The following is a 26,011-nucleotide window of genomic DNA, read 5'->3' on the forward strand; positions in this document are numbered from 1 at the left end:
AGTTTGGAGAAGGATGGAAATGGTACTTATTAGCCCCGCCGTGGCTTAATTCTGCAGGAAGCTCGGATCTCTTCTACGTTAATGGGAGACTAGCGCGGTGTTTTGATTGGTGGATAGTCTAGTGGGACAGCTGTACATGTTCACCGCTTTCCATTTGGGGAAGTCGGCGTCAACGTGGATCTCCACAGCAAGTCGCGACGCCAAATCTGTCTAGCAACGCTCGAGATTCGTGATAGCAGAGCTTGTTTCTAATTCTTGCCATTTTCACTGCATTGCACTTTCACAATGTGTTCAATCTGACGTATCGCTTTAGGCAACTTATTAAAATATTAACTTCCAGATACCCCAAATCTACCATTTTAATTCCTTTCTCATTTCATTATAATCGCACTTTTTTTTTCTTCTTTATTTCTCTTCCCTTTTGGTATGAACCCATTCGCGACTTGCACGTGTATTTCATCCTACCAACCATGTGCCTACCTGCTTGATTCACAGCCTAATAGCAACGTCACTCCCTATGATTATGGATCGCGATTCACCAAAATCACCAGGGGTACTGGCAGCGAAACCCAACGGAAATGCCAATACTCACACCAACGGTAACGGCCTCGGTGGTAGGACCTCGACGCAACCCTTTGGTAACCGACGAACATCTAGAAAGAGTATCGGTAAACTCGAGTTGAAAGAGAATCTTATACCCGACCCCGATATCAACACTAGCAACGGTACTCGACACCCTTTATATTCAAGCCCGAAATACATTCCCCATAGCAACAGCTTCAGCGCAGCAACGAATAAATCCCCCGAATCACCACGCGAATCGCGAATACCGCAACCTACCAATAACGTCCCTTTTGCCACTTCTCCCGAACAGCGAAGCAAACCAGGAAATTTTCGCAGCCAGTCCGTCGATATGCGACAACCCTTAAATATCAAGTCGGCCTTTGCGCTGGCTTCAAAGCAAGAGGAGGATCAATCCGACAGCACCTTTGATATCAAAGACGCATTTAAGATGGCTAGCGCCGAATTGAATAGACCTGTCGATGGTTCGCCAAGTCCCGCTCCGCGAAGTTCACACCTAAGGCGCCAGTCGTACAGCGCCGTTCCACAGAGAATATTCTCAGGCGGGTCAAATGGCGATTTAGGATCACATCTGCGACAATTCGACCAGAACCATCAGCTCGGTGCAGGCAATCGGCCGCTTAATGGCCTCTTTGGTGGCGCTCGTGTTGGACCTAGGGTTTCGGAAACTGGTAGTATTTTTGCTAAGAAAGCCAGTGACGGTAATCTTGGAGCTTCTTCGGCGCGTCGTAGGAACAGTCAGCGGGAAGCAAGCTCATGGGATAAGGGGGCCGTCGGCGCGCTTGCCCCTATTCCATCGATCGAGTATGAATCTACCAGTGATAGGCCGGACGATCCAGCTTCGCCACTCAATCAACCGGCCCAATTGTCGCCCGAAAAGAGCCTCAACTGGGAGCTGGATGCCGATTTCACAGCTGGAGATCTCCAAGTTTCCAACAGTCCTCGTATTCGAACCGAGCAGTCCAATGGGAGACCTCGACGACAATCAAGTGCTACGAGTTCCCCAGCCAGCGGCACACCGAATCGTCGTCGTAGCAATAATCGCATCGACCAAATTCGGCGGAAGGAAATTGAAGCCGCAAATGCTGTGTTGTCTGAAGATGATCCGTCTTCGATTAGACGGACGAATAGTAAACTTGACGAGATACGAGTGCGAGAAATGGAATCGTTATCTAAGCGAGCAGTAGCTACGAGCAGGCTCGACGAGATACGAATAAGAAATTCTGAGGCGCGTTCGGAGTCACCAGAACTTGACAGAAATTCGAACAAAGAAGATCTGCAGGCGGGTTCGCTTCAGTCAGATAAGGAACCTACAAAGACCCCAACCAGCAAAGAGGGGGGGGAAGCGAAAGAGGAGACCTTAGACATACCCGTCACAATTTTTCGTAATACATCCGAACAGAAATCTAGTGAGGCATCTAATGGGAAGATCCTCGATCCTAAAGTGACAGAAGACAAGGAACCAGAATTATCACAAAATGACTCTCACGACTTACTTCGTCGTCTCGCACGAGCGACCAGTTCTAGTCCCCCCTCTGAAAAAGTTGACCAGCAAGTTCCAGACGATCCTCCAGCGACAAAAGCGCCCGAAAGTAGAGAGAGCAGCCGCACGCGCCCGACTCGAGAGGAGAGGAGACCTAGGAACCTAGAGGTCAAGAACCCGGAAGTTAAGGGCTCCAGAGAAAGGCCGACAGTTGGGTTTGCAGGCTTACAAAGAGTCAAATCTACTGACTCGATTCGGGAAAAGCGAGGTAGTGTGCCTGGCTCTGAAGCAGATCCTACGGACCGTATTGAGGCTGAGATGAAACTTTTTGCACCGTTGGACAATTATTCTGAAAAAGGATCTGTCCGGGCACCGTCACCTATTCCATCGGAGCCATCGGAGCTAGCCGAAGAAGTGACACCCCGACCACCCAAGATTGACCCATTGACACAACCAACTCCACGTATCTCCGGTGCTTATGTTGAAACGCCGGCTACTGTTAGAGTTAAGCAAGACGGTCGTTCAGATGAAAAAGAGGTCTCGGATAACCTCAGCCTAATTCCAGAGATAAGTCTCGAGCTTCATGACAAGAAATTTAGTGAAAAACTAGACGACAACAGCATAAAACAAGAGACAAACAGCGATATCAAACCCTCAAGAAGAGCATCAATGACGCGATCTTCTTCCGTGCCCGCTTCCCCACGTCGTACTCGATCTGCTTCTAGACGCCGTCGACCATTGCGCCCCCCGATTAATACAGCCAAACCTCCATCTGTTAAAGATGACATTCGAGCCATTCTACACATGAATGAAATCGACGATTCAACTCTTGATGATTTTGATTCCATTCTTGCCGACCAAGAAATTGACGACGAGGAACTCAAACAGATGGTGGATGATACCATGGACAAAATCGATAGTGATCTTGAGCTGCCCGGGCTTTCAGATAGGGATCGTGAGCTTGAAATCTACGATAGGATGAGCAAATCGCTTAAGACTGGCCTACTGGGCATACGATCTGCAAAGAAAGGGATCGAGCGTCTAGAAGATAAAGTTATGCACACCGAGCACCATAACGATCACAAGCCAGATCAAATTCCCTCCGATTTGAAAAACCCCGGCCCGAAACCCGAAATACGCCTTACCACCGATCCAAATGGTTCTACTTCTACCACAATCACCATCCCGGCTCTATATCGAAAATCACCAAAACTAAGGCCTACGAAATTTGGCGTGCTACTTCTAGCAGTATCTATATGGTATATTATTGAGTCCATTTTCTGCTCCTTATATGTAATCAATTACCATTGTACGCCGCAAGTACCCTGCCAATGGTCACCGAATGAACCCTATTTCCCATATGCGATGCCTTTCATGATAGATGAATGGACCACTGGAGGTAGAGGAAGGGAGTTAACTTGGAAAATCGGCGAAGAAGTGGGGGATTTTCTTGCCGAAGTCTCTGACTGGGCTACAAACACGGATTTCTCCAAGTTTGATGAGAGGTATATGAATGTCTGGCAGCGCAAAAGACATAAGAGGCGACTGCGAAAACATGGTTTGATTCCAAAATGGGTGCCTCCTCCGGGTTACCAACCCAAATTTGAACAATGGAATGCCGCACGTCTGGCTAGAGAAGCTGCGATAGCAAATGGGGAAGAGGTGGACGATGAAACGATGGACGCGGACGAGGTAATTAGGTGAGATGATGCGCCCATAGTCAATTACCTTGGATCACGATCGCGAACACCGCTGCGTATATTACGCTTTCGAGCCAAAATATCTGCACCACCGATATGTACATTACACAGGCTGTATACTTAGGTCGGGCGCAATTTTGCATTTGGAGCAGGCGATAGTGGGGGAGCTTTGACAGGCTCTTGCTTTACAGTCTTTCACCAAAACGGTGTCAAGGGATATGAATATGAACTACTTCACGATTATACCAAGTTATGAAAAATATACAATAAAACTACGTAGGTTCGAGTTGCCAGCCGCTACTTAAGAACCCTTACTTAACTAATGATCTACATCGTGAGGCTCTATCTACAAACCCCAACTTCAAAACTCACAGATTGCTATTCTAATGATGCCATACATGGATGTCATCGGCCTATAGTGTCGGGACGTAAAACTTGCCAGTTCCGGCCCATATTAATCGCCAATGCCAAGGCCTCAGCTTTCCGCCTCATTGCTACGTCAACTCCACGTGTCGCTGCGAGACAACCAGAATATTCTCTGGTGTCGAATCGTGCCGAACTTCCCATTGACTGTCACCACTTACGCAAACCATATTACGGAATAGGAAGCGATCAAGATCTAATTCTACAGTTAGATATGCTGATGAGCCGGGACCAAGTTGATCAGAACCCTGATGACGAAATTGAAATCCTTAGTCTAAGACCGTCCGGCACCAACCGCTTAGTTCACGATAGTTCAGTTCCTGATTGGGTAATAAAGTCAATTTGAGACAAAGCCACTGAGCTCCCTAACTTGATCGCTCCCGAGAATTGATGTCATGACTGGAGCCGACTTCTTTGTATGATATCGGAAAGCTGGAGCATACATGCGGTAGCTCTACAGGATGTAGAGGCTATGTGCAGCTCCTAAGGATCGCATGCTATGAGCTCATATGTCTCAGTTACCTGTAAGACTTATTTAAGACTGATTTATTCTCTTATACTTAGAATTAGTTTCAAAATAGATCCATTTTGATTAAAGACAAACACAATTACTAAGATACCCCTACCTTTATCCACATATTTTACAATGGCTTCATATGACAACTCACGAGAAACCGTCACTCTTCCAGGGGCGTTCCCAGCAACACCAGGTGCAGATGAACCAAGTTTATCCTCCTTAGGATCTCAGAATCAACATAATAAATTACACAAGCGAGAAGACCCCCGGGGTTGGAGCGATGAAGAGAGGGCTGCACGAGGACATCAATATACCGACTCAGGAATTGGGTTAACAGATTCAAATTACACTTCCAAAATCCCAACCCGGAGTGCAGGTAATGAAAATGCCTTTCTCTCAAACACCACATCCCCCAAGAACAACAGTGTTGCATCGAGCAAGAACGCATCCACCACAAACTCATCTAGTTATCGTGGTGGTGAGACCAAGCCCGGGGTTATGACTGGAGCTTATAGCCGTGTCGACAATGGAAATAGTAACGACAATTACCCCAAGACGGCTACGCAAGATCCAACCACCACGAACACTACCAGCGCTAGAGGAATTGGCGCTACGGGCCCTGCAACCGGAATAGCTACATCGGCTAGATCCGATAACACTGAATTACAACAACTAGGAAGCGATGACCGCAACATCGTTCGAAATGGCTTGAGGCAAACTAGTAACATCGACCATAACGACCCGTACTGGGGCGATGTTCCCTATGGCACTGGGGTTTACAATTCAGTTACGGGGCACGGCAGCTCCGAAACTACTACCGAGGGATCCGTCCCTCATGACCCTTCATTGAGTCATGAACAGCAGCGCGCATTCCCACTCTCTACTACCGACAACACTACTCATGGTCAGACCCGCAACCGTAGTGGATCACGGTTCAAGGAAGGCCTAGCTGGATCTGGCACTGCTGCCGGCGCCGGTATTGCCGCTTCTGATGTTGCTGAGAAGCGACGGGATCATAAGCATGATAATGAAACTATGGAATCTGCTACCCATAAGCACGACGAAGATGACACCAAGAAGGAGAGTAAGCTTGCTGGCTTGTTCCACCGGGAGCATAAGGCCAAGGAACCTAAGCCCGAAAAGAAACATGAAGTCAAAGAAGAGAAGAAACTAAAAGAGCAAGCACCAAGTAAAGATAACCGTCCTCTAACAGACAGAGACGCGGGCGCTGCTCTTGCAGCTGCCACCGTAGCTCATGGTTCCGATAAGCACGAGAAAAAGCCTAAGGAATCCGAACTTGGATCCACGGAAAACAAGGCTAACCCCGTATACCAGCACCCGAATGAGAAGATTGACAACTCGATGGGAGAATTAAAACCCCAGCATCAGATTTCGAAGGATCCTTTCATCGCTGCCGGATATACCGGTCCCAATAGCCAGAGTACTGCGACGAGCGCCAATGCTCATCCCGCTTCTGAAGATGTAACCACCAGAGGTTACCCCTTTACTTCTCAAACAACTGAGAAGCCTGCTGATAAGCATGATTCAAAGCTCGGGTATGGTCTTGCAGCTGCTGGCCTAGGAGCTGGTGCTGGCTATGCCGCACATGAGTATTCCAACAAGGACAACAACAGGAACAAGGAACCCGTTTCTCAGCAGGCCTACGGCAAGCCGACAACTACATCGTCCAAGGCTGCTACCACTACCCAGCCGGAAAACACAGGCTACACCATCGGCCAACCCCAACTTGGCGTAGTCTCGGGTGCCAAGCAGACTGCTACTGCCTCTGAGAGACAGGCCGTACCACAGAGCGGTGCCAACGCCTACGACTCTCGTGCCGATCCCACCCGTCATGGCAAATACAATGTTCTGCAAGACGGTACCCCCTCTGGAATCAACACCGGTGACCACTATGACGCTGTAAACAACACTTCTGCTACTTCACCTACTGCGACACGCAATACCGCCACGAAGGGTAACCATAATGGCGCTAAGACCGCTGCTGCTGGAGCTGGTGTTGCTGGTGCAGGCGCAGCCGCATACTACGCCCATAACAGAGACAGCGACAAGATCCCAGCTGTTGAGACACGTCAGACCTCCGCAGCTACTTCGAGGGACACTCAGAAGCCATACACCTCAACCACTGGCGTTGCCGGACGTACTCCCGCTGACTCTAGCCGCGGTGGTGAATACAATACCCTGCACGACGGTACACCTTCGGGAGTGAACACCTCTGACCTTAATGACAGCAAGAACAATGCAGCTTCATCGGCACCAACTGATTCTGCGCTCAGAACTAAGGAAGGTGACAATCACAACACTGCAAAAGTTGCTACTGCTGCCGGTGTTGCCGGTGTAGCCGGAACCGGCGCCGCAGCCAAGTACTATTCCAAGAAGGACGCTAAGGAAGGCAAGGACATCACCGATCCAACTCCCACCACCCACAGCTCACAACACGCCGTTGCCGGCGCAGTTCCTACCGAGCAGAAGAAACATGTATCCATTGCCGGAAGTCCCACTTCCAGTGCTCGGGATCGTACTTCCACCGACTCGAGTCATGGTGGGCAGTACAACGTCCTGTCCTCTGGTACGCCTTCGGGGATCAACGTCGGTGAGAGGGATGAAGTTGGGCGCAAGAGTCTAGAGCATAACACCACACCTGCCAAGAGCAAGGCTTCGCCTACCGCGGTGCATCCCGCTACCGTAAGTGCGGGTGCCGCACCTCAGAAAGATAACAGTAAGGAGAGGGATTTGGCGAAGGCTGGTGGTATTGCAGCTGCACCTGCCTCTTTGACCGGTGGGGATAAGGTCTTGCACAAGTGTAGGAAGTGCGGCGAGGAGAATGATATTACTGGGTACTTTCAGAAGTCGAAGTAGGTAGTCGATGATCGGCGGGAAAGAGCGTAAGAGCGGTTATGATAATGTGAAATGAACTGAAAGGGGTGTGGGTAATGGTTAGATATTAGGTGGAATACTTTATGATGGAAATCAAAGGAAATAAGAAATGGAATATATAAGTTGAGAAATAATAAAAATTACCATTTAACTTCTATGCGCATTTTTCTTGGTGGGTGTTACGTCGACGTCGGTCACTTGGCGCATTTCGTCGGATTATTCAATGACCCCTATCCTCTGCCCTTTATGAGTAAAATATAACACGCATATAAAATTAATATAATGGTCTTACTTTATGTACTATGTCTGAAATTATGCTTATATCTGACCCGTTATTCACTTAGGTCCTGGATGGTATGTATCGATTTCTTTGAGTGAAGATGCGGAAAGTGTATGACGATACGTTCACGCATTTCGTCACGTTTTTCTCGGCATGAAAATAGGAAACCCTCATCCCGCTTTGCTGAACTTGCTCGATATATCGGATTGGTGAGAAGTAACTTCTCGATGGTGAAATAGATGTCACTTCCTCCTGCGCTTATAGAGATGCGCTTGTAGAGAAGGTATATGCGAGAAGTCGAGCAACGTGACAACGAATATGGTTCCTGTGTAGTTATTTCGAATACACCTAGCCCTAAGGTTCGGGTCCCTTTACTACTTACCTAGGTAGGTATGGTAAACTACCTTGTAAACAGCCAGTGACCTTCCGGGGGGTTCTTAAAGGGCCTAACTGAACGCGCATGAGAGCGAGGGGTCTTGCCTATGCGTATACCAGACGATGCGTGGGCCCCAGACTTACCCTACCACCCGACAAATAATATCCAAAATTTGAGAGTGGCAGTGATACCGGCGCAAATACCCTGTAAATAGACAAATATTGGAAAGTTCCACGAAATCTAGTAAGAAAAATTAGAAGAAACTGCTAGGTGTGTCCACACAGGCACTCTGTCACTCATTTTACCTACCTTAAAAACCCACTCGAGCTCGACCAGACCAGTCTTCCTTGATATCCCGAGGTGCTTTTATGCGTTGTTTAGCATCTTTAAGATCAATTTCACTCTCTAGTCATTGAACACCCACCATACTTCATTCGCTCTGTCACTCTCTCCTCTTTTACGCTCTTTGCGGATTCCATACCTATTGAATAAAATTCCCTTCCTTCCAAGCTACTAAGCATCATGTCCACCCACGAGATTCACCAGGCGAGCTCCTTTGGAGATTCCCATGCATATCAAATGCAACAGACAATCCTATCATCTTTGGTCCACGCTGACGACCAACATCCTGATGTCTACAACACTCCGGACGGCTACAACATCACCAAGGATGATCTCATCAGTCTTCCCGGTGATCTCCGCGGCTGTCGTTGCATGAATATGTGGATTGAGATGTGGACCGTCCCGGTACATCCCGTCGTGAAGTTCAACTCATCCGCCCCTAAGGAAATCCCTAACCACGCTATGCTTCGATTTGATTTCGTAAATCTGCATGGTCGTCACTGCGGAATCCGCATCGGAGTCCTTCCGGACTGGGATCTCGAGGAGCCTTTGGTGGTTACCCACGAGGGTTTTCTTTTGCCTGGGAAGCTCGTCGCCATGCCTATGACCAAGGAAGACATTCGTCTGAGCGAAGCCCGCTCCTACGTGTTCCCGCTGAAGATCGAACAGACGGTCACCGACATCCTGCAGTTCATTATGAGCAAGCAGCTCGGCTCCTTCGACTTTCTTGCCAGAGACTTGCTCTGGGGAGGTAATGATTTCGTGTAAGTCCACCCCTTTCCCCTACCCATGGAGTTATAAGTAAGTAGTTCTTTGCTAATGCGATCACCTCACAGCATGCAAACCTTCCATCAGCTCGTTGCCGGCGGATACATCTCTCCCTACATCGAGTACGCCCATCCGTTCGACGATTGGAACCAGTATATCTCAACCGGCTATATGGCCTTGGCAACGCACGTTACTGCAGACAATCTCACGTTCCCCACCAAGGTCTTCAAGGGCCGCTTCCGCTTCTACCATCGAATCCAACTCCCCTGGATGTGTTACTGAGTATGGATTGCTGGGGCGTGAGGTATCGTACTCTCATATTCGTTGCCGTTCATGGAAGGCTTGAGGACGTTGCTCGACGGATGCGAATTACATTTTACGGCATGCAGACGCGATAAATCAGCTTCGCAATTGTCTCTGCCGACTGTTTCTTTCTTCTTTCTTTTTTCCCCTTTTATTTCATTCGATCATATCGGAATTGGGATGATGCCCATACAACTCTCCTACGATACGAATTCGAGGCAAGGTCTGAGATATTTGCCGTTGGTAGGGGCAGGTTGATGCCAAGGGGACGTTTCCTGCGGTTATTCTAACTTAAGAAACCGTGGCCACAATTGCGCTGGCCTGTACTTCATTTAGTACTTCATAGGGATCAATAGTCGCCAAAAAAAAAGCCACTCATAATAATCTTTCCCTTTGCTTGTGAACATCGATGATATAATAGTATCTTACCAACAAACTTATGGGTGATGTTAGGAATTCTACGGTAAACTCTAGCGCACATATTCCATCGTATTTATCGATAACTATCGCTGTAAGGTACCTAGGTAATCGTCATTTCCGAATGGTTAAGGATGTGCGATGCGATGCGGAAAGATGCAAGTGTCAGATTCGGGACAACTCAAGGAGTAAGCAGCTTGTTTCACTTTATTCTACGCATTCCATGTCAGATTCGGCTCGGCTTTTGGCTAGCTGATGTGTTTGTTTCATACGAGACCAACATGTAGAAAAAGGTACTAGAAGTAAATGGGAAAGAGATTGTATTAATACATTCCCCATAGGATGTATGAATGTGCTAAATATAGCACAGCTACGTCAACTGGCCAGGTGCTGAAGTCAGCCCCCAACATCATTGCTGTAATACAATAACATAATAATGAAGCATTGATGTGTTTTCGAGAGCCTCAATTTTTTCAAGGACTCTGTAAAGTGGAACTCATAATTATCGTATCTCGCGTGGTATGACTTGCACCCCTTTTTCTTATTTTCTATACGAAAATAGTTGATTGCATATTCGATTAGTGTCATATTCGGTAGTGATGTGTGATAGAAAAACATGGTAGAAAAAAGTACACGCCTAGATCAAGGGATCTACAGTGGTATTACCCTGTATTCCCTTCAGCTTTCAGGGATGTTAGGCATTTGGTTCTGCCTTATACCCTTAATTAAACAGGCACCCCCGGTTTGGGGGCTGAATATCATTATGTAACTCCGCAAGAGAATCGTGGCACCACACCGTAGTGGGCGCAGCAGTGCGGACAAGCAGATAGGCAACAAAGGATCCCTTAGCTATACGCTTATTCGCTAAGAGCTCGACGATCGTCCGATTTACTGTTGTACGATAATTCTTTCGAGTCCTGCCAAGGGTTGTTAGTCGATGACTATGCCGCCATGATGATAAAAACTGGGTACTTGATCCGTCCCTGCTTATACGCGTTTGGTAGTTCACTCACTAGCGGGATCTGATGCGGTATGACCGTCGCTGTAATAGGTGCAATAGCGGTTCTAGCGTTGTAGCAAAAGAATGAATCCTTTATTATGTGGACTGGGATCCAGCTAGGACTCCACACTCATGACATCCAGGCAGGTATTTATTAACATCGAGTCGTGCCTTCAAGGGTCTTGTTTAAAGTAATGGCATTTTCTGTCCTTCTCTAATAATCTTCTATTATCTTCCCATCTTGTCGCATTGGTCCATCGTTTGTAACTTTCAATTGCAACTATTTGGTGGAAATTTGCGTCACGATTGCGTCACGATAGTACAAGCCGGAACGAAGCATTAGCTCAACTTACACCACCGAATAATTTATATATACCATGAGTCAATCGATCATAATGGAAAAAGCTGCTCAGAACCCGCCTGGATATGCGCAAGCTACCCAGCCTCAACCTGAACCTCAACCTCAGTACCAGCAGCCAATTCAAGATCAACCGCCCGCGGGAGCTTACACCGATCACCCCCACCCACATCCTCACCCGCACTCACACGCTCATATGCATGCTCCCTCGGCCTACGGCCAACAAGGCGGAGAATGGCAGGCCAGCCTTTGCGACTGCTCACCATGCACAAGCTGCTTGTTAGCTTGGTGTCTACCTTGCCTTCTGCTCGGTCAGACCTCTGAGCGGATTAGGGACCCCTCCATGCAGACAGCGGACATGATGAATAGCGACTGCATGATCCATGGTCTCATAAACTGCTTCACTGGCTGTGGATGGATGTACGTCATTTCCCTTTCGACACAAATTCATAATTACAATACCCTTTCTACGAGACTAACATTTTCATTAGCTACGGAATGATGAAGCGATCCGAGATTAGGGAGCGCTACAAGATCGAGGGCAGCGGCTGCAACGATTGCTGTGTGAGCTTTTGGTGCTCCTGCTGCGCCCTTATCCAGCAAGACAACGAAGTCAAGATCCGCCAACGCAACGCCCAGCCCGTAGATCAGGGCTACCAGTCCCAACCCGCTATGCAGGTGCCTGTACCAGCGCCCGCACCTGCTTACCAACCCTAATTATTAGGTGGCTTACGCCTGTAAGACACTGAATTGGGGGCGTTCTATCACGCCCCCTATTATTGTTTCTAGTTGCTTCTAAAGTGCACGTTCGGTGTGACCGAGACGCTATAAGACGTGGCGTTGCGCCGAGAGCTTGCTTTTGATGGCCTTACGCATTAGGTACTAAAATGTACTGGTGGGACATGTGCATAAGGAGTTAATACCCAGGATAACATACATTATAGATGAAATTACAGAATTATAACGTCATTACAGAAATAAGAGCTTCGTGAACAAGTTGACCGGTCTTGGAATAGATGAGGCTTATGTTGAAGGCTGTTTTGTACTTATCTATTCGATTTCGAATAGCCGTTCTATGCTTATAGTGAGACCCGTTCGTGTCCGGAAAATGAACTACCAACATACGATCGTTTCAGGCCAGCAGCTTGCGATTTTCTCTGGTCCATAGGGCTGGAGGGTCCTATTTTACAAGCCCTGATTGATGTAATTTCTTCAATTCGACGACCCACACCTACCATTCGACAATATACATTATAAGTCTATGACTGATTCACCGCGCGAAGATACCTACAGCATATCCCGAGACGCTTATCTACGACACGACCGCCCCCTAGGTAGTACCTATGCCCTACCTAGGCCGCGTAAGGTATTCTTCGGCGACAAATAGGGGCTTGTCCGACACTTTGTAACCGCGAACCACATTAACTAGACCCGGAGCTCTTAATTCCGCGAAAAATTGCGCCCTGCCTTTCTCGAAAAATTCAATCCATCCTTCACCCTCGCCGTTTTTGGGTTGATGAATTCCCATGGAGGGTGCGCCGGTAGCCAGACAGTCGCGCCAACGTGTATAGTACTGGGTACGCCCCTCGATTTTGTGCGGTATTGATAGCTGCATACGTTTTGCCCTAAGACTGGGAGAGTCTTTGCCATGCCGCTTCCTCTTCCGTCCCGACCCGGTCAGAGAATAGTCTTCACCTGTCGAGTAGTAGTCGGAATCCTCATGAAGGTCATCGTAATCCCGCGAAATTATTAGCATCCCACTGTCGGCCGGTAGAGACTCGGAAATTATCTGGTATATTCCAGGTCGGATCGTATCCCTGATTTCTATCCAGTGGCTCTCTGGTTTGTGTCCCGCGTGAGGGAAAAGTACATCAGCGATCGTTTCCGCAATGTAGCAGCCCTCAATCCTTTCTTTACGATTTTCTCCTACGACGTATTCTATATGTAGCCTTCGCCGCCACCCTAACGCCTCCTTCAATTTCTTTTCGCGAACGAGTGCCTCGTGCTTCCTTCTTTCTCGACGTCGAATCTCTGCAAAGCCCTTACATGTTAGTTTAACTTCTTTCTTGTCCCACCCGATCCAGAGTAGCTTTTTCCGACTGGCGAGGGCTTTCTGAGCATATAAATCACGTACTCGAGATACTACCTCCATGACAAAATCGAAATCGATCCCACGAAATGGCATTGGGTCCGGAAGGGTGTCCCGGCTACTATAGTAAGTGTTCATGAACATATCAACGTCGAAGTTGAGTTTCTCCTCTAAAGTGGCCAAGTTATCGAAGTTGTCTCTCCGGCGGCCGGAGGCACAAGACAACTCGTATGCTACGCATTGATTTCTCCACTCGGCTTCCAACTCCTCGAATTGGCCTGATGCGAAAGGTTTGTATTGCCTACTTTCGTCATCAAACTGATACTTTGGATTAGCGATGTCGTCCCAATAATAATTTTAAGTAGATTTAGACATACGTCGGGCTTGAGAGATTCTTTATGTAGGTATTCTTGCATTATGATTGCTCGCATTTCCTGACCCATAGGCCATAAACCCAAACGCAAAGACATGCCATAATGCCGGAATTGGGCATCTAGCCAAGGCTTAATCAATGTCGCACACCTTACTGTAAGCCATTCACTGTATTCCTCTGGATTTTTATCTTCGGAGAAGAGCCACTTTATGTCCTCGGGGTTGGCACGAGGTATCCTTTTCACGGTAAGTCTACCATCGTACCTAAAACCTTTGCAGGATATCGGTTTGGGTATTGGCGAGCGGCTCATACGCCATCTTCAATAGTTATAAAATAAACACCACCATGAGAATTTCAAAGCCGCGAAGTAGAATGCTACTGGGATTGAGATATGTAAATTCGAACCCCCAGAAGGGTTATGGGGAGCTAAAATACAGGGCGTTATGGTTTAATTGATACCTAATTTACAGCGTCCCGCCCCCTATTACCCCTGGTCTGTCGATATCCTTACCGCCTGAGACGTCAATAAACGCTATGGGATTCTATCAAAATGTCGACACTACAGTGATTGATACATTACACCAGTCAAAAAAAAAATTACTTAATATCCGTCGTAAATAGTGTTAGCTTCTTAGATTTATATGAAAATTTTATAAAATACGTAAATTGTTACGACTACTTTATGTCACATGCGTAAATCGTGGGAATTCATTCAGTTATTAAATAGATAGGCGAGATCTCTTGGCTGCCCCCACAGAATCGGCATAGCGAAATGAATTAGCGGGTCATAACAGGTACGCAAATCCACCTCGCCGCCTTATCATCCTAGCATTTCCACCTCGTCATTACATTGAATTTCTAACCACTTTGAAAGCCGAAAAGAGAGTAGATATTAAATAGTGTTGCTATTATCCCGGAATGGCCAATCTGTCGAATTTACCTAATGAAATTCTCATTACAGTTCTTGAGATTCTTGCTACCGTCGACCTTCAATCGTTGATCATCTCACAGCTTACGAACAGACGATTCCGTGAGCTAGGTCAAGATGCCATATACAATGTCCAAAGGAAATCAGCCGTAAGCCATGACGGCGATACCGAAGACATAGAAATCAATCCTTTTTGGAGAGACAAATTCCAAGGGCTATTTAATACTGCAGACAGCTTCACACCAAAAGAACGGGGAAAACTGTCATTTTTAACCCTAGACGGCGATTATACGCGGCCCTTCCGTAGACTTCCATGGGCTCAACTCGAAAACAGGCGCGTTGCATATCTTCGACCAGAAGCGAGTTGGCGTGACATTAGTCTTACCTTTGGGAAAGCCCCCATCACTCACCTTGATGTCGTCAAGGGTTATTCAGGTTCTGGGGGCGATCTGGTAGATTATTACCAACTAGATCTGCCATCATCTGGTTTGACAATGGGGCTCTTCTACGACGTCCTATTGTGCGACAAAGCGACATACCGCCATGAAACAGGAAGCTGGGAACTGATTGTTGGACGACGCTTGAAAAGTTACGACGTTTTATCAGAATACGAATGTTTTATACCGGACGATAGGGACTTGGTGGATAAAGAGGCACATCAGGCTGCTATTTTATTTGTGCGGGGTGGACCTGTAAGGCGCCGACCCAGTGAGGTCGAAGGACAAGATAGTTGGATCGCCAGCAGTCAGACTAAACAACGGCTACTACCCTGGCAAGGCCCGATCCAGAACTTTATCTTCACGGGGTATTACGACTAAATGACCCATATATATTCGGAACACCTTGTCTGACGCTACTCCGCGGCAATCGAGATATCCGAAAGCCATTTCGTGCAGGATTAGCGAAATGAACCTACCTATCGTATACTTTTAGCAGCACGAACGAAGACACCTGTTCACTCCGAGGGTGTACGGCGTTTATCTCTCAAAATGCATTATTAATGCTTGTATTATAAATCAGTAAGAAAAAGCAAATTAAATAAAAATGAAAGGCTGAAGAAATGACTGATACCTAGGTATCTTAATACTACTCAGCTTTTTGGATTAGTCTATGTTCCCTTCGCATTCTTGTATTGAGCCGATTTCCGAGGAGCCTTGATTTCTAAACAACTGCAATGTTCATGATATACCATAGCGTTCAGTCCAATAAGACCCCTGATGACAGCATCGCAATCCGATCTCGATACCTAATAGGGCATATTATCAAAGTATCTAGCTCATTGATTCCTAAGCTTATGCAGAATCAGCCTCTATGGTAACACAACCCCATACGGAACAGGCATGGTAATAAGGACAGCTAAGGCAGCCAAGTGACATCTCATACAGACCTACATCAAAATGGATATCACTTTTTTTACACTTGACGACGCCATCCAATCTAACGTCGCGGATCGCAAATTCACGCGTTTCAAAATCCATATGTTTTTTTTTCTTGACCGCTCTCAACAAGTCGTAGCCCTTGTGGGTCCCCGTTACGAACGGGAACGGGATTCAATAGGCTTAATAATACAATTGCGTTCAGCCCGGCCGATTTTCTCGGCACTGCTACTTCCTGAAGCTTCTACACTCTATAAATATTGGGTAGGGTAGCTATGGATCCAGAAGGAGCGATGAGGGGTATTCTCCATAGCCCCTCTACAATTGCAACATTTAAACGTTCGATTACAACATCAAAATAGACTTCCCATCTTCTATAACTAACTCCAATTCCAACACTAACTCTTGACTCTTGCTCCATCAACCAAATCAACCAAACTCTAACCTTCAACTCACCTAACTTAATCAACAACCATGGCACCCTTCGGCAAGATCTACTCCTACCCGGGCAACTACCGTGTCGAACGGGTAAGATATCCATAATACCTACCTACCCACCTACCTAAGTAGATACCCAATTTAGACCCATTGAACCTAACCACCATCTCAATTAGGCCCAAGTCATAGCCGCCGTCAACGGCCTCGAGGTCCCTCTAGCCGAGGGCTTCAAAATGGGCGTCGACAACAAGACGCCCGAATTCCTCGCCAAGTTCCCCATGGGCCGCGTCCCAGCCTTCGAAGGCGCCGACGGTTTCTGTCTCGCCGAAGGCGGTGCCATCGCAACCTACCTCGCTCTTTCCGGACCCAAGAAATCTCAACTCCTAGGCAGCGACCCAAAAACCCAGGCCTTAGTCTCGCAATGGGTGTTCTTCGCTGAGAGCGACTTGAACACCGGTATTGTGCCCCCTGCCGCTATGGCGTTCTTCAAGATGATGCCGTATAACGAGGAGCGCTACAATTACTCCATCACCACGCTTGAGCGCTGCTTGAAGCGCCTCGAGGTCGCGCTGGAGGGCGGCAAGAAGTACCTTGTTGGTGACGCGCTTACGCTTGCTGATGTAATGGTCGCGGGAATCTTGTTCTTCGGTACTAAGTTCGTTGTTGACGCTGAGATGCGCAAGGACGTTCCCAACGTCGTTAGCTACTTGCAGGGACTTAGCGCTCTACCTGAGTTCAAGGCTCTTGGCGAGTTGACTTTGGTTGAGACTCGTGCCAAGCCCTGAAGTGGTGCGGACGCGGTTGGTGGGTTCGTTGGAGCTTGATAGGTAAGCCGAGGTACAACTTTTCTTTTTCTCGAAATACGATGATGCTAATGTGAGGAATCAGATAGCTTATCGATCAATTGACGGACCCAGAAACCGAAAATCCCGGTAAAAGACAACTATAATAGTTGCCTGTGGGATACACTACTCGGGATTAGCTGCTAGTTCAACGCTGAATCATTGACTAGGGCGAAGAGTCTTATAAAAAGCAGAGTGGGATATTATAAGTTTGCCCCGCTATCTGGAAGGAGAGTGGATCGGCAAGCGTGAAGAAAACACCAAAATAGCTACCTACCTGCAAATAAATAAAAGAAGTAAAAGACACCATGCGGTTTCAAGTTACCAACCGAATTTCTGAGTGATGCAGATATGTATAGGCGGAGTTTCCGTGTTGGCATATGTGCTGTATAACGAAGACTATCGCCTGCCGTACTACCTACCGAACAGTCCGCGTCAGCTACCATCACAACTGGCTCCCTATATCCTAACCCCGAAAACTGGCTTGAATCATCAGCGCACTTTCCGTAAGAAGCATATGCCGTTACTTATTTGGGCAGCAATTGGCTATCTTGTACTTTGTCAGTGTTTATAACCCAGTACCTGCAGTAAAAAAAATGTCAGCAGGGCGTAAAGCAGGTGGTACGCCATGTCTCACGGCGTAGTCGGAGTGGTACTTACATGTCAATTGCGCCCTAATACTCGACCTTTTCAAAAGCAAGAAAATCCCCCCAGATTTCCTCAGTGTGCAACGAACGAGTAATACTACGGTACCGATCCAATTAACTCACTTGCATATCCAATAATCTGCCAAGAAAAAAAAAAAACAATGGCTAGCAGCAGTAGTAACACGCACCTCATCATCGCGGCGCTCGAGAGCAAAATAGTCCCGGTCCCGGACTTCGACTTACCCGCGCCGTATACCTACGAACTCCGGCGGCACCTTCTCACACCCCCGGAAACCATCGCAGAGCGCATCAAAGACGCAGACATAGTAATAATGAGCGTCGTCCCACTGCGCGGCAAATTCCTAGATCCCGCCGTCTCACCCCGCTTAAAACTCATCGTCGTTGTGGCGGTGGGAACCGATACAATTGATCTAGAAGCATGCAAGAAGCGCGGCATCGCGGTCGCGAATTCACCGCTGTGTAATTCGGTTGCTGTGGCTGAACATGCGATTGCGCTTTACTTTGCTGTGAGACGGTCGGTGGTGTTTTCGCAGAAGAAGTTGAGGAGCGCGGCGGAGTTTACGACGAATGATACGCTGCTTAAGGCTATGAAGGGCCCTGATGGAAACGCGCCGCGGACGTGCCGGCATGAGACGGTGGGGATTGTTGGGTATGGCGGTGTTGGGAGGATAGTGGAGTCACTGGCTAAGGCCCTGGGTATGAAGGTCTTGGTCTCCGGCCGGAAAGGTGCGTCGGCTACAGCCGAGGGGCGGACTTCGTTTGAGACGTTGATACGTGAGAGCTCTGTTATCGTGTTGTGTCTGCCCCGGAGTCCGGAGACGATGGATCTCATCTCGAAAGCTGAGTTGGAGGCAATGAAGCCCTATGCGGTGATAGTCAATGTCTCGCGAGGAGGCATTGTGAATGAGAAAGCCTTAGTTGCGGCGCTGAAGACAAGAAAGATTGGGGGTTATGCTACGGATGTGTACGAGCAAGAACCACCGAGCTTGGAAACTAGTACGTTACTGGCGCCTGATACGGCTGATCTGAATCTGGTTACGACGCCCCATGTCGCCTGGTTTGCTGAAGAGACTTTTACAAATTTCGCGGATGCGATAAAAGAAAATGTTGTGGGGTGGGTGAGTACGGGTAGACCGAAGTATCCCGTGATATGAGGGGCTTAGAAAGGCTATAGATGTCAACGAGCATTAGAAGTAGACAGCGAATAGATGTACTTGGCTACAATTAGGTATTTGATGAAGTGCCTCACTTGAGTATCTTACCGCTAGTTGTTCCATTTGGGTTGAGTCAATACCGCTCGCCCTCGAATGATAAATACTTGCATGAAAGGGGTCAAATTGTTCAATGAGTAGGCTATTTATTGTGCCTTCTGAGTCGACATACTGAATACCTAAGGTTGACAGTGATCCGGCTGGCTCTTTATACCCCTGCGTTTCGGTTGTTGGTGCTAGGACTTGTCTTTATTGAACATGTGCCGCTAACTAACATATTCATGATACGATGGCCTGGGTAGGTGAAAATAGGTATTCTCTTGATTGAAGAATAGGATAGAAGTTAAATCAAGAGCCTGAATGACGCCTGGTATCATTCTGCAAATGCTACACTCTATGCTGTATAACAGGAACAAACAGTAAACAAAACTCCGATGTGACATGCCACGAACTCCGAGGGGTACTCCGGTAGGACTCGTCACAATTCAAATAGGTTGAACTGATCTCTGTTTATTTACTCGCAACTTTGGAAATTCTCGCATCTTAACTTAAACATCGAGTAATTACTTCGTGGAATAACGAATTGTCTTACTAATTTGTTACAATTAGTTATAAGGTACAATCCTAGCTGAATTTAAGATTGAAATGCGCAATCGGTGCCAAATCCTACCCTATGATCTCTTGACCGTTCGATCTTAAAACGATCTTGGACAGCTTATTTCCTTACAGATTGGTCATCAATTCCCCCACTACCAGCATCTAAAGACTTTGGCTCATGAATGAATATCAGTATGAATCCAATAGTAGAAGTAAATCCCTCTTTCAACTCGCCTCATAACTCCATCATATATCCCCGAAGTGAACCCTCGAGAGCCACAACGGACATGTCTCACCTATCAATAAGACACCTCATGATGTCTAAACTAACGGTAAACCAAGAAACAGGGGTAGCTGACACCATTCCCAGCTAGCTCACCCGGGCTTACGTGGAGGGAATACCCGAAAACTGGAGCCGCAATTTCCCAACATCCTCCATATTCAGGGTCGCGGGCCCGTCCACTAAGCCTATCGGCCGGCTACCCATGCACATAATGCCGGCCAGCGAAGGGATAACTGCGGCGTATGAATACGAGGGTGGTGGGTTCTTGCCTTATTCTAGAAGAAAGGGGCGACGCTAGAATTACGATAAAGCCTTCAGCGTGTCCTGAATGAAAATTTTCGTTTTCTGTTCGGAGGTTTAGGTTGTGGACGTGACGTGACGCGACGGGACAAGATAAGACAGGCAAGATGCAGCATTTAGCGACATTCGCATTGGGTTTCTTCGGACTCGCTATTCCGGCGCTCGCTGGAGTAGTCGATATCCTGGATTTGCAAGACGGCGATTTGATACCGGGAAAATACATCGTGAGCCTCAAGCCGGGTGTCAGTATCGATTTGCATCTGGGTTGGGTGCGCGACGTGCATCGGCGAAGTATTTCTCGACGCGACACTGCTGGACTCGAGAAGACGTTTGGATTCGAGGGATTTAGTGGATACTCGGGAGAATTTGACGACGACACAATAGCGCAGATCTTGGCCGATATCAATGTAATGCTTGAAACCGGGACCTATTACGATGAGAAATGTAGCTAACACATTCAGGTCCTAGCCGTGGAGCAAGATAGAGTGGCGCGTCTGTCATCTAAGACGCAGGAAAATGATGCACCGTGGGGTCTAGCGAGTATATCGCAACGAGCTGAACTCGCCAATGGAGATACGACAGGTCACACGTACTGCTACGATGATACTGCCGGCGCTGGAACGTTCGCCTATGTGTTGGATTCAGGTGTTTTAACGAACAACACGGAATTCGAGGGCCGCGCTATCAAAGGCTACAGCGCATACGATGACGTCGAGTCATTTGACGATTATTACGGCCACGGCACTCACGTTGCTGGTACCATCGCCTCCAAAACATTCGGCGTCGCCAAAAAGGCAACCATCGTTGACGTCAAGGTGGTTCATGGAACGGTGAGTCAGCTACTACGTATTTTTAGATTTCCACCTATCTCATACGCAATGCGAAAATTTAGGGCTATTCAACCGTCTCGCGTGTTCTCGATGGACTAAACTGGGTCGTGAACAACATAACCAACACACCGGGACGAGCCGCCAAGTCCGTCCTCAACATGAGTCTAGGTACATTCCCCCTCCCCCCCAGCACTACCCATCCTCCTCCATCTAACACCCCCAGAATTCCAAACCTCCAACGCCCTCAACAACGCCGTAGACGCCGCCACATCCCTAGGAATCCTCAGCGTAGTCGCAGCCGGGAACCACGGGTCCGACGCATCAGCCCGCTCCCCAGCCTCCGCCCCCTCCGCCCTAACAGTCGGCGCCGTATCCTGGAACCGGACCCGCGCCTACTTCAGCAACTACGGATCCGTCGTCGACCTCTTCGCTCCGGGCGTAGACGTCCTCTCCACATGGAACGTCGAAGGCGCGCAGCGCCTCGATTCCGGTACTTCGATGGCGTCGCCGCATGTCGCGGGTCTAGCTTTGTATCTCAAGGGTCTGGAACACGGGTTAGATTCGCCGAGGGATACGATTGCGCGTATTAAGAAACTGGCTACGCCCGATGTTGTAGATGATGCTGGGAGTGGAAGTCCGAACTTATTTGCTTATAACGGAATTGTGTAACGTATGACAGCGGGGATGGGGATTATTGTGGGTGGGAGATGGGGGTGGACCGGAAAAGGAAGAGAGGAGGGGAAGGGAGGGGAGAGTTGATGTTGGATACTCATATTGGATGAGTTGTGATGAGGTCGTTATTTTTGGGATACCAATTTGCCTTAATACGTAATGGCCTTTCACTTCATGTCAGATAATTGCGAACACTTAAACAACTTATATGGAACCAATCCACACGGGCACATCTCAAGATAATTCATCATGTTAGCGTAGTCATTGACCGTGCCACATACCCTAAGCTAATAAAGCGATCTTGATGAAACGCAGTAGTAATGCTCCCTTAATGACTTCGTTCCATAGAAAAGCTTTTAATTCGGTATCAACCTAATCCTAGTGAAGGCACCGTAGCCTCGATGCCTGAGATAGAAACCTCTGTAAAGGAAAAAACAATGGTACAATGCAAAGTTGACGACCCGAACCTCTCAGCAAGAACTTTTCTGGCCCATTCCGTGCCAATGCCCCCGCCAATCAAAACGAGAGTAAATATTACCCCGAAGGAGTCCATTAAGGCTGAGTAAAATCGCGCTTCATCCTTAGCAAAGACCTAATATGGCCCTCGCTCTCAGCAGTGTCATATCCCCCATTAGCAGTGTTCGATGTAACACGCACTTTCCATCCAGGTCCGTGGTGCTCATCAGATTGGGGAGTGTGACCAGACGCCTAATGATAGTTACCGCCCCAGCCACCCTGCTGTTGTCGTCCACCATAATAGTTCCCGAGGCCCTGGTTGCCTCCGTATCCTCCATATGGACCATTGCCATGCCCTTGGTTGCCGGCACCTCCTAGGCCATATGCACTGCTTGCCGACTGATTACCATGAAGGCCGTGACTTAGGTGGCTAGGGTAACCACCATATCCACCCATACCCTGTTGGATCGATTGCGGGGGTGGAAGTCCAGATCCCGCGGCAGTGGTGTTCGTCGCCGAACCCGGTCGTGCAGCAGCAGCGAGCGAAGGGCTTGGGCCGCCGGCTGCCTTCGTGTCACCGTAGGGTTTCAAGTCATCAACACCAGAGCCAGTGGTAGAGGCGGGAGCATTCGGGGCATTAAACGCCTGCCCAGCCTGAGAAGGGTAACCCGAACCGCGGCCAAACGCGTCGTGCACATTTCCGAATCCACTGCTACCGAGACCTCCAGGTGCTCCAGATTGAGCAGAGCCCGCCCGACCGTAGGAGTCAACACCGGATCCGAGTCCGGTTTCACGACCAGCAAGGGAGGATTGCCCGAAACCACTTGTTGCCGGAGAAGAGCTGTGGTCATAGGGGCCTTGAGGCGACATGCCATATTGATGCGGCTGTCCATAAAGGCCACCCTTGCCGTAAGGACCACCACCATATCCCGCCTGTCCATAGCCACCACCACCATACTGGCTCATATACTGAGCATAATACGGACTCGAATAGTACGGGTGCGAGTATGGATATTGACCGGCATGGGGCTGTTGGTGCAAATTGGACTGCGGTTGACTAGTTTGAGCTGAGGCTTGCTGGCCTGCTTGTCCAATAGGGTTGGGTGTGTTGTGGCCGCTGTTATGCGACTCGGTAGAAGCAGCAGCTCCGTATCTCGTCGGTTGGGCGCCGCTCTGGGGATACTGGCTCAAGTTTTCGCTCTGACCCGCGTTGTAGGCACCGAAACCGCGGTTCGGGGCGTTCGACGTTTCGTGGTGAGCTTGACCTGCATGCTGTTGCCCGTACTGTTGCCCGTAGTAATTGTTATAGCTGTTTCGGCTCTGCGGGTCAGCTGTGTAATACGAAGAATAGTCGCTCGGGGCTGAGCTAAACGCGCCGCTGGTTTGCGGTCCTGCCGCTTGGGTAGTCGGGGTCGGGAAACTATCGAGACCAGCAGACGTTGTAGCTGTCTGCTGAGCGAAAGAGTCGTAAGGCTTTTGCGGGAACCCAGCTGGTTCCTGCACGCTCGTCTGGCCAAAACGTCCGAACTGTTGGTTGTTCGAAGGCGCTTGTGGCGCTATATCAGTATTAGTAGGGTGACTGATTTGAGGGTACTGCGACATACGCTGGGGTGTGGTAGCGGCTGGACCGGTGGGTGGAGCAACAGGCGTCGCTGGTAAATAGTTAGTATAGTAATAGGTCTGGTAGGGGTGATAGAGTATTGTACCAGTTGTCACAGGCGCCGAAGGGAGAGAAGTGGCAGGCTTCTGGGCAGGTGGGAAAGCCTCAGGAACCGCAGCAGGTTGGGCGACGGGAGGTAGGGATGCTCGAGGGACAGCAACCGGCGACTCAGGTGGTGGCTGAGTTCGAGTCTCGGGGTCTTCGCGGTCTCCGTCGATATCATCTTCGATGCCGTTTAAGCTAAAGGCACCAAATTGCACAGCAGCACGATCGACCTCGCGATTACCGGGCATTCGGACCGCTTCTTCCTGCTCGAGAAGTCGCTTCTGGTAACTGGGCATGCGAGGAGCGGGTCGCTCAGTTGCCTTGATCGCCGTCGCGGCATAACCACTAGCGGTGGGGCGTGCAGTTTGGTGTTGAGCGTGCGAGGCCGATACGGGGGTGGCTGTGGCGCTCTGTTGGGGTTGTCTCGGGTCCCAGGAATCTGCTGTGGTACTAGCAGCTGTAGCAGTCGTGGGCGGTTTAGACTCGTCAGGAAGCTGCTCTAGGTTAATTCGAGTCAAATCATCCTCGGGAGGAGGGAGGGCAACTTCAGGTTCGATAACCTTAGGGGGCTCCACAGGGGCAGAAGGCTCAACTACTTCCTTAGCAGGCTCTTGAACAACAGGCTCCGGCTCAGGTTCCGGCGCAGCAGGTTCGACAGGTGGAAGAGGCTCCAAGACCTCGGGGGCAGGCTTCGGGGCGGGTGTCTCCTTCGGCTTGGCTACAGGCTTCTGAGCAGTCGACTGTCGCAACATACTGGCCCAAGTCTTCTGTGTACCTTGAGGGATGACAGCGGGTTTGACAGAGGCAGTATCAACAGCAGCGGCGGTGGGAGTAGGAGTCGTGACGGTCTCGGCAGTAGAATCATTTGCGCCCGAGGCTGTGGCGCTAGCATCATTTGTAGATGCACCTTCGCTCGTTTTCGTGGGTCCCCAGCTAGAGGATTCTTCGGTCGGAACGGAGAGCTGTTGATTCTCCTTGAATCGCTGGCCGTTAGTGGCGGGATGAGTGGTCGCTCGGCCTCGGCCACTTCCCCTACCTCGCTCATTTCCGCGAGCGCGTCCACCTCGTGCACCATCCGCACGGCCACCACGTGCAGGTCTGTTCCCGGAAGATTCAGTTAAACCGGTAGATGTAGCAGAATCCTTAGCTTTAGGACGGGCGGTGGTCTTCTTCGGCTTCGAAACCTCTCCCCATTGAGAGATTGTACCTATAAGTCATATAATATTAACAAGGTGAAACACAATAACAAGGGAGAAAGTGTGAAAATGGATGGGATAGGAATCGCGATAGCAAAATGTGTAAAACATACCGTCTACAATTCGTGTAGCCGTAACCTCAATATCGCCGTCTGTTTCCTGTAGAGCGTATAGGACATCGGCGTCGGACCAGCTAGGGAATAATTCCTTAATGGCGTCAAGTTTGCCGCCGTACTGCTTCCTCAGTAGGCTGACATCGCCATCGTCATCTGTAGCGGTCGCATCAGCAGTCGTAAGTTTGTCGCCGTTAATTCGTCTAGGTGCAGAGCCACGGCCACCAAAGCCTCCTCTTCCACCTCGGCCGCCGCCTCGACCTCGAGAGGACGGCGCCTGGGATCGTGCCTGAACCTCGGCCATTTCTTAGACTTAGGTTAGGCAGTGTGGTGTAAATAGAAATAAAACCCTTCGTAGAAGGGAATGTCGATGATAGATATCAAATCGGCAATGCTATCAGGAGTGGTAGACGTTGTATTGTGTGGGAGGATGGAATGAGATTGATTTGGTGTGTGAAAATAGAAGGAAGAGTAAGAGAGATCGGGGATG

General features: G+C 48.8%; 10 protein-coding genes across 10 annotated transcripts; 8 read left to right on the top strand and 2 right to left on the bottom strand.

The window, feature by feature from the left end:
• The first annotated feature begins 267 nt into the window (after positions 1–267).
• F4822DRAFT_326107 (uncharacterized protein) lies at positions 268–3,928 on the top strand. The gene has a single exon (XM_051455555.1). It carries the CDS (start codon positions 518–520, stop codon positions 3,767–3,769), a length of 3,252 nt encoding a protein of 1,083 aa, XP_051312550.1. The 5' UTR covers positions 268–517; the 3' UTR covers positions 3,770–3,928.
• A 1,199-nt stretch (positions 3,929–5,127) lies between these two features.
• Positions 5,128–7,798, top strand: F4822DRAFT_411184 (uncharacterized protein). Its single transcript, XM_051458832.1, has 2 exons — positions 5,128–7,638; positions 7,745–7,798. Exon 1 carries the CDS (start codon positions 5,204–5,206, stop codon positions 7,580–7,582), a length of 2,379 nt encoding a protein of 792 aa, XP_051312551.1. The 5' UTR covers positions 5,128–5,203; the 3' UTR covers positions 7,583–7,638; positions 7,745–7,798.
• A 980-nt stretch (positions 7,799–8,778) lies between these two features.
• F4822DRAFT_445028 (uncharacterized protein) lies at positions 8,779–10,018 on the top strand (the record flags this gene model as incomplete). The annotated part of the gene is made up of 2 exons (XM_051463322.1): positions 8,779–9,362; positions 9,435–10,018. 2 exons carry the CDS (start codon positions 8,779–8,781, stop codon positions 9,646–9,648), a joined length of 798 nt encoding a protein of 265 aa, XP_051312552.1. The 3' UTR covers positions 9,649–10,018.
• A 1,463-nt stretch (positions 10,019–11,481) lies between these two features.
• F4822DRAFT_438013 (PLAC8-domain-containing protein) lies at positions 11,482–12,161 on the top strand (the record flags this gene model as incomplete). Its single annotated transcript, XM_051462465.1, has 2 exons — positions 11,482–11,864; positions 11,936–12,161. The coding sequence occupies 2 exons, from the start codon at positions 11,482–11,484 to the stop codon at positions 12,159–12,161; spliced, it is 609 nt and encodes a 202-aa protein (XP_051312553.1).
• A 518-nt stretch (positions 12,162–12,679) lies between these two features.
• Positions 12,680–14,567, bottom strand: F4822DRAFT_326142 (uncharacterized protein). The gene is made up of 2 exons (XM_051455556.1): positions 13,911–14,567; positions 12,680–13,851 (listed from the first exon to the last, which is right to left on the bottom strand). The coding sequence occupies exons 1-2, from the start codon at positions 14,214–14,216 to the stop codon at positions 12,793–12,795; spliced, it is 1,365 nt and encodes a 454-aa protein (XP_051312554.1). The 5' UTR covers positions 14,217–14,567; the 3' UTR covers positions 12,680–12,792.
• A 114-nt stretch (positions 14,568–14,681) lies between these two features.
• On the top strand, positions 14,682–15,855 carry F4822DRAFT_326206 (uncharacterized protein). The gene is made up of 2 exons (XM_051455558.1): positions 14,682–14,700; positions 14,789–15,855. The coding sequence occupies exon 2, from the start codon at positions 14,825–14,827 to the stop codon at positions 15,650–15,652; it is 828 nt and encodes a 275-aa protein (XP_051312555.1). The 5' UTR covers positions 14,682–14,700; positions 14,789–14,824; the 3' UTR covers positions 15,653–15,855.
• Positions 15,856–16,584: 729 nt separating this feature from the next.
• On the top strand, positions 16,585–17,666 carry F4822DRAFT_326180 (glutathione S-transferase). The gene is made up of 3 exons (XM_051455557.1): positions 16,585–16,738; positions 16,825–17,475; positions 17,541–17,666. The coding sequence occupies exons 1-2, from the start codon at positions 16,685–16,687 to the stop codon at positions 17,431–17,433; spliced, it is 663 nt and encodes a 220-aa protein (XP_051312556.1). The 5' UTR covers positions 16,585–16,684; the 3' UTR covers positions 17,434–17,475; positions 17,541–17,666.
• A 632-nt stretch (positions 17,667–18,298) lies between these two features.
• F4822DRAFT_431650 (D-isomer specific 2-hydroxyacid dehydrogenase) lies at positions 18,299–19,312 on the top strand (the record flags this gene model as incomplete). Its single annotated transcript, XM_051461509.1, has 1 exon — positions 18,299–19,312. The coding sequence occupies one exon, from the start codon at positions 18,299–18,301 to the stop codon at positions 19,310–19,312; it is 1,014 nt and encodes a 337-aa protein (XP_051312557.1).
• Positions 19,313–20,457: 1,145 nt separating this feature from the next.
• Positions 20,458–22,250, top strand: F4822DRAFT_326299 (subtilisin-like serine protease pepD). The gene is made up of 4 exons (XM_051455560.1): positions 20,458–20,956; positions 21,011–21,379; positions 21,442–21,547; positions 21,603–22,250. Exons 1-4 carry the CDS (start codon positions 20,657–20,659, stop codon positions 22,046–22,048), a joined length of 1,221 nt encoding a protein of 406 aa, XP_051312558.1. The 5' UTR covers positions 20,458–20,656; the 3' UTR covers positions 22,049–22,250.
• A 438-nt stretch (positions 22,251–22,688) lies between these two features.
• Positions 22,689–25,975, bottom strand: F4822DRAFT_326280 (uncharacterized protein). The gene is made up of 3 exons (XM_051455559.1): positions 25,522–25,975; positions 24,214–25,419; positions 22,689–24,159 (listed from the first exon to the last, which is right to left on the bottom strand). Exons 1-3 carry the CDS (start codon positions 25,823–25,825, stop codon positions 22,760–22,762), a joined length of 2,910 nt encoding a protein of 969 aa, XP_051312559.1. The 5' UTR covers positions 25,826–25,975; the 3' UTR covers positions 22,689–22,759.
• Positions 25,976–26,011: the final 36 nt, after the last annotated feature.

This window comes from Hypoxylon trugodes, assembly GCF_022578975.1.
Source record: "Hypoxylon trugodes strain CBS 135444 unplaced genomic scaffold F4822scaffold_7, whole genome shotgun sequence".
NCBI lineage: Eukaryota > Fungi > Ascomycota > Sordariomycetes > Xylariales > Hypoxylaceae > Hypoxylon > Hypoxylon trugodes.